The sequence below is a fragment of the Morone saxatilis genome, unplaced genomic scaffold (genome assembly GCF_004916995.1).
Source record: "Morone saxatilis isolate NCDOM2014 unplaced genomic scaffold, NCSU_SB_2.0 Contig8, whole genome shotgun sequence".
Taxonomy (NCBI): Eukaryota; Metazoa; Chordata; class Actinopteri; family Moronidae; genus Morone; species Morone saxatilis.
The window spans coordinates 499,928-507,919 of record NW_023340257.1 but is presented as its reverse complement, the minus strand read 5'-3'; the positions used below and the strand labels follow the sequence as shown (position 1 = coordinate 507,919).

The following is a 7,992-nucleotide window of genomic DNA, read 5'->3' as shown; positions in this document are numbered from 1 at the left end:
TAAATGGACCTGTACTTGTATAGTGCTTTTTTAGTCTTCCGACCACTCAAAGCGCTTTTACACTACATGCCACATTCGCCTTTTCACACACATTCACAGGTCCATTTACCATTTACATGGCCACTGCCATCTTTCGCCACTCAGAGCCAGAATCTGCACAGTAGTGATTGGCTGTAGGCAAAACTACTTGGTTAGTTTTAGGAAAAGATTAAAATCAACATGACCTTTGGTGTCACACAGAACACATACTAGGTGAAAGTAGCTCCTGAAAAAGGGAATGTCATGGTATTTCATACATTAATATCAGTTTACTTACTTTATGAAAAGCTCTAGAGAAAAAAGCCATGATGATATAAAATATTTTTAAAAATGAGCACATAGCTCAACAGTTACATTTAGGAGAAACTTTGCAAATTGTATGCTGGTAGAAAAATGTATGAATGAATGAATAAAAGGGGAGAGTGGACTTCATAAGGGATGAAAATACATTACATTTGTATCAGATCTCGTTTTTTATATGTAATAAATAAAAAAAACCAATTGACCCTTCCTAAGTCCCGCCCCTTTTTGCTCTGTGCTCCAATAACAGCTGAGCAAGCCTCTGTCAGAACCTCTGTCAACTTTCTCCTTTCCTGTAATTAGCTAGGCTAGGCTACCCTAAGCCTCTGGCACATAACCTGTACAGAGTGAACCATGGCATTGAGTATTCCTGGTTTTATGCATGAGTTTAATATGGAAAGCATAAAGACAGTAATCAGAGTTTTCTATATTGGCAGGTTTTTCCTGGCGTTCACATTATTGTCTGCTGGTGTCAATCTGCCACACGCTCCACAATTATTTTTCTCATGCATATCAGAGCACAGAGTTTATAAGCTGAAAAAGTAATCACTGTTGTTAATACATCATGCATCTTCTCATGGGTTTGACTTTTTATTATTCATACAGCCACACACACACGCACACACAGACAGAGGTTCATTTGGAAATCAGCTAGTAATGGATGTTTGTAAGGAGCACCTGAGCTCCTACTTCTTCTCTCACAGACGTTCTGTCTCTATTTTTCAATCTGTTTCTCTCTTTATCCTGATTCTATCTGATGAATATTAATGAGCTCACAGTGAAGTCTTACTTTACTGATATAAGGTTGATGATGATTTTTCTTGTTTTCTTCTTTTGGTCCCATCACTGTCCTGTACCTGTGGAGGTGATGCAGATTGATGATTTTGTTCATTGGCAGATTGGTAAATGCAACAGCAGATGTCCATGTCAACCTCTCAAATGTGACTGAACCAAATAGTATGTGGAGTTTCACTTCTGCACAATGTACACTAACTGCTGCTAGAAAACAAGTAGTGTTTGTGTCTGAAAATCATAGGGAGAACCCATCTGACTGACTCTGGAAATTATACTTCACATCAGGCATACATTATTGTTTTAAGCAGACTATTTGTCTATGTGGTAACACATGTCCGCAGGGGGTCTAACCCTAACCATAGAGGTGGCAGATCACACAATGCTCAGAGGAATTGCAGTCATATTTGTCTTTTTGGAAGGCACTAACCAATGACCTAATGTATTAAGTTCTCAATATTGTTAATTCACATTTTTGGGCAATATGCCCAGTCATGGTTTCTAACTTTGTTAACCTTTACCAATACTATAGCTGAGCATTATTTAGGAATGACAATGAGTGCGCTGTGCTGTTATCTGAAAAGGATACACAGCTTCTAGGCAATTGGAATCAATGTAACAATTAAATTCAGTCTAATCCATAGACCACCCTAGACTATATAATTAAAAATGGACTCTCCGTCACCCATACATTTCTAAAAAAACATTGTGAAGCTCAGTGTGGTAGGCTCTGGCCATCGCCATCTTGGCAGTCCTGACTCTGCCAGCTCTCAGTTAATCAAAAAATGGGCAGTTGGACCACAGGTGGAGATGAGGCGGGCTGAATGAAGTCTGGTTACTGAAAATAGCCACCTGTAATGGCACCCACTTTTCACTTTCAGTGGCCACACCCTTAATTATATATAACTATAAGCCTTAATATAATTTAAATGGTTAAGTTATACAAGTTATAAAACTTAAAATGGGTGAGTTATAAAGTTATAAAACTTATAATGGGTGAGTTATAAAAAATTACCACCCATACAGTTACAAATACACATTATGTATTTGGTGAAATACTTACTACTGTTTTCTATATTCTAATTACACACTGTTTACACAACATTCTCCACACTTAGGGTGATTCAGGTGTGTGTTTGCGATGATGTGATGCACCTGCTGCTGTGCTCTTCATCACAGCCATAATGGTGAATGACAGCTGGGATAAGCCGGGCTTCCCAGGAGAATAGCTTGTTTTCTTCAGCAAGTCTCTTGGGGTTGGCAGCTGCTCAGGGAGACAGTCAGGTGCAACTGGTCCTCCATGAAGACTCGATAATGATCATACAGTCCTAGGCTACTTTCTAAGTTTGCTATATTTGAAATAAAGGATGACTTTCTTCTTTGTTTTGTGTGGAAGGAACAGTCAGAAGTAGAATAGAACTTTGTCACTTGTCCATTTGGCAGTAAAATATTAAAACATACATACATTTTAAAATCTGACAAGTTGATCTTACTTTACTAACAAAGAATGATCAGTTTACACACTAAAAATTTGGGACATAGAGAGAGGGTCTGTAACCATAACTGAACAATTAGAACCACCCTAGCGTAAACTACAAAGCCAGAATGAAAAGAAATGGAAAGGATGTAAGAGACGCTGGATTATATACATTATTATCATATCATAATATTATCGTATGTTGATATTTAATGTTTTAAAATATCACATTATTGTTTGTACCATTATATCACAATTTGTTTGCCAAAAAAGAGACAAAACACACAATAACAATAATCTTTTGTTTTCACATTGAACTCAAACCGGAACTCGAACTGTCTCCTGGCTGGACTTTGTTGCTCTTATAGTACACCTTCAAACATACATTCCTCGCAGCCATAAGACTAGGCTGCGAGGAAGACAAATAGTTGGTCAAAACTTAATTAAAACAGGTACTGTAAAGGGACCTTTGACTCTAGTGTGTGTGCTCTTTATTGAACTTTTACCTCAGTCAGCTACAAGTGATAACAGTATGCTTTTTGTCAGGGTTTAGGATTAGCACCCTAGAGGTTATGTTTTCTCCAGAGCCTGAATTGGACAAAAAGGTGCCAGTACCCCAGTTCAGCTCAACCCTAACCCTACAACATAACCCTGACTCCAATTTTCAGTGAAGTTTTCTTCTGGTTGTAGAAAAACTGAACTTGCTAGGCAGGGGTTGGAGGTGCACTTCAAAACATCAAAGAAAAGTGTTTTAAAAGAAATTACTTCACAAATTTTATTGAAAACCCCTTTTGAAAAATCACCTCTGATGAGGCCATGATCATCAGAGGTGGCTGTACCCAATAAGAAGTATGTGTGGACAAAACTCAAAAAAGTTTTTCACCCATCAATGCATCCATGGACATGCCCCCCCCTACCTCAAAGAACTTATCAACCCACAAAACACAACACGCTCCCTCCGCTGCGACGTCCTCAAACCTTCCTACCATACCCAGAAGCCAGACTCAGGACATGGGAGATTAGGGCCTTTGATTAGTGCTGCCGCCTGGCCCACGTCTGTGGAATGCCCTCCCTGACACCCTGAGGCACCACAATCCACGGACTGTTTTTAAAAAGGAATCTTAACAACAGTTTCTTTTTAGCAAAGCTTTTGGTCCTTTTAGATGTTCTTTATTTTTTTATTTTTCTTTTCTTTTTCTCCTTTTCCTTTGTATTATTATTTTTTTAAAACTGCTTTTTGTTTCTAACCTGTAGCACTTTGAGATCCTCTGATGAAAAGGGCTTTATAAATAAAATGTATTATTATTATTATTTATGCCAACAAGTTGGAGCTATTGGTGCCATGCTTCAATATGTTGTGTACATGCTTACGGAAAAGCTGTGTACCAAGTTTCATCTTATTAAAAACAACAGACATGTAGATGTAACATGTTATTTTTACTGTGGCGCCCCCTGTTTGTCAAATTGAATCAAATGCAATACACTTGTGCATTGTAGCTGTATGTACAACATTTTTGTATTGAAGACTTACGGACCATGAAGTGCATCAGGCCACGCCTTTAAATTATGATAACCAATTACAGACAACGGTTAGCAATATCAAAAGGTACACTTGTAATTCTAATTCAGGGTCATCAAGTTAAAAGAAGCACAAGCAGAGTTTCATACACAGTCTGACTACAGCAGGTCAACAGATTCATACAATGTCACAAACTGTGGGCTTATGTTATAAAGACCTTTAATAAGGGTATGGTGAGTTTGGAACATTTCTCTCAATTGGTTTCTTGGTAATGATTTTCCTTACAGTGTTTAGGCTGAATACTATTAATGTATTTAATATATTAGCTGCACATAGTACCAAACAAGCACAAAGCTTAAAGTTTAACTTAGACAAAATGTAAAACTTGGTGGAATTAATTCATCTATGAACAGTGTTATGACTGCTTTAAGAAGCAGAAGGAGGATCATGGCAAACTCTACACAGGTTTCATATTTCACACTTGCTGCCTACTTTGACACTGGGATTTTTAAATACTTATTTTTTATGATAGTCATATGTTTATATCTGTTAATTATCTGTGCCAATCTTTTGCTCCATGAACCTATGTTACATATTTCTGTGCAGGCCTGTTTGTAAATGAACCTGTATGGTAGTAAGGGGTTGTTTCCAAATGGCTGTCTGGTTCAGATTGCTCCTCTGAACACTGTTTCTGCTTCATTTTGTTTCCTGCAGAATATGGTTTTATTCTGTTATGGAGGAGTGGAATATTTAAACTTAACTGTCATGTCTTATGACAGATACCTTGCTATCTGTTGCCCTTTGCAATATAACACCCAGATGACATCTAACAAAATTGCCATGCTTATTGCTCTAACATGGGTTTGCCCTTTACTGCTGTGTATTGTAATGACATCCTTGAGTAACTCCTTACATCTGTGTGGGAACATTATTGAAAAGGTGTACTGTGACAATTACTCTATTGTAAAAATGGCATGTTCTGATACCACGATCAATAACATCTATGGACTGTTTATCACTTCAGTCTCAATCTTTTGTCCTCTAATTCTAATTTTTTACACTTACATAAAGATTCTTAAAATTTGTTTTTCTGGTTCTAAACAGACCAGACAGAAAGCTGTCAGTACCTGCACACCTCACCTTGCTTCCCTGCTTAATTTTTCTTTCGGGGCTTGCTTTGAAATATTACAGAGCAGGTTTAATATGAGCAATCTACCAAATATTTTAAGAATTTTTTTGTCATTATATTGGCTCACATGCCAGCCAGTTTTCAATCCTTTACTGTATGGTATAAATATGTCCAAAATCTGGATTATATGTAAAAGTCTTGTTTTTGCTGAAATGTAGACTGATTTCTGATTTCAGGGTTTCCCAGACATTGAAAATGCATTGGTGGTTGTTTAAGGCCTAAAGTATGACACTTCAAATTCAGCTGCACAACTGCTGTGATTAGATTTTGTTTCTCATGACACTTTTAAATGAATGCACATTTTCTTATCATGTGTTATGAAATACATTTCAACAAATATGTATGAAAGAAAGAAATAACAAATACATGAAATGTTTCTTATTGAAAAATAGACTGCAAATAAATCATTATTCGTACAATGTAATTGTATTGCAGTGATATTTCTCAACCCAAATAACAATTGAAAACATAAAAGAATATTTGTAAAGGTAGTGTCAAAGTATTCTATAAAATGTATATTATGGCTATCTTATCAGAAAACCTTTTTAAAGTTATTTAAACTAAGACAATTTGTTTAGAATCATTCTGTTTAAGTTACTGAACAGAGATGCCCTAAATTAATTAACTTTTATGATGAATGTGTAAAGGCCTCAACTTACTGTTGGTCTAGAGATTTACTACAGCCTCAGCAACTCAAAACAGAAACAAATTATTGATTCATAACATAACATAGGTTTTGCAATAAGATGAAAATGGCAATATTTTTATCTTATTGCAAAACCTTTGTGGCATCCTCACATGAACTAAGGTATTTTATTTCTATAATATCTTGGAGGGACATTGGAGGGTGACATTTGTTGCTCTTTGGATTTGATTATACATATTTTTGTAAATAAATTGCAGTAGCTAATACTGTGTTAGCATCTTATACAATGTGCGTCAGTGTTTCTCTAACAGTCATAATCCCCCCTTAACTCCCACACAGTACATTGCACATTCAAAAAACTTGCATTCACATGTCCCTGACTTGTGCTGCATCTTGTGATATAGGCCACACCCATTTCCACCAATAATAAAGAAAAATAAAAAACAAAACCACAGAAAATGAAAAACCTTTTTTGAACTCCTCCTATCTGCACAAAACTTTGCATGTATAATATATTGACCCTCCTGGTAAAAAGTTGTGTAAAGAATTTTGATAGTCCAAAAGGTTTAAGGGAACAACTTTCTGTATGTACGAAGTGATGTCATATCTTCACATAGGTTTGTCTGATTAACACAACACTTGGTTCAGTAGTTCCACGTGCATCTCTGAGGCACAAGTTGGCCACTAGGTGGCACTGTTGTGGCAGAATAGTCAAATATTCTAAAATTGAGTGTCCAAACTAATGTTTAGGCCTGCGGGTTTGGCTTTTGCAGCCTCCACAGATGCTGGTTGTGGCTTGCACCGGAGGCTTAGACCCTGTTAATACCCGCTTACAGGTTTAGTTACATATTGTGACTCAAATGTTTGTCCTAGTTTGAGCTTATTTAAATATTTTTTTCCCCAAATCTCTTTTTTAGTGTTTAGACAGAAAATATAACATACACAGTAGACATTAGTATAAACAGTGTAGCACTTATACAACCCACTCCCATCCCCACCAGTTCTTGGTGCATTTTCAGACTGGAGAAACTTTTTCATACTTCTTAGAACAGTTGGATGTCGTCCATCTTGTTGTAATTGTTGTCATAGAAACGGTTGTTGTATGTTGCGCGAAAAGGACGTTGCTATACAAACTGCTGGCCAGCAGCAAGTCTATAGGTGGCGCAAACCCAAACAGAAAAAAAAAGGCTTTGAAGGTATGGGTCTCAGGCAAGCTGGCTTCATGCTCATATTTGATTCAGTGTAAAAAAGCAGATCCAGTGTAATGATGGATTTTCTTTACAGCAGTATTGCAGGATCATTGTTAAAAAGAGCTTGAGTAGTTGAGAAGGAGGTGCCCATTAAGGTGCCAGCTCAGGGTTTCCTGTGTGCCCCACGTACTAAGGCTGAGTCCTAACTGCAGCAACCTGGGTTCAATTCCCACCGCCCTTTTCTGCATATCTTCCCCTCTCTAGCATCCTCAAAAAAAGCTCTAAAAAAGCTAAAAAAAAAAAAAGGCAACAACTTTGTATTTGATTCACTGACATGAAATGCAAGAAAAATGTGTGTCTACTGAGCTTCCCGTTAAATTTTTGCTCAAAATCTGCTTGTCAATATGTAGCGTAATACAAAGGTCTAATGGGCATATTATCATTGTAGTCATTAAATGGAAAGTTACATATGTTTTCATTTTACTATGAATAAATGGATCTCTCAATGCTAGATATTCAATATGTACATGACCTGACTTCAGCTCTTCAATACTCTTAGCTGTTGTGGCTTATGTGGTGGTTATATCAGGACCATGTGTGCATGACCTCTATGGTTAACCTTGGTAGGAACTTTTAGAGGAGCTCGAAGCTAAAAGAGGTGGTGATGGATCACAGGGGTCTCAGAAACGTGCGCCCACTCAGACCCAAAATTGTCCTAAACTTCCCATTTTTTTGGAATGGTGAGGAAATAGAATTCAATTCAATTCATTTCAATTCAATTTTATTTGTATAGCACCAATTCATAACAGAAGTTATCTCAGGAGACTTTTCAGATAGAGC

General features: G+C 36.9%; 1 protein-coding gene across 1 annotated transcript in view; it reads left to right on the top strand.

Annotated features, from left to right (window-relative positions):
* Window positions 1–4,574: 4,574 nt before the first annotated feature.
* The window catches only part of LOC118342049 (olfactory receptor 486-like), a 9,754-nt gene continuing 6,336 nt past the window's right edge, over window positions 4,575–7,992 (top strand). The window contains 1 exon segment of the mRNA XM_035680475.1: window positions 4,575–5,434. Within this exon segment, the coding sequence (XP_035536368.1) occupies window positions 4,575–5,434 (860 nt within the window).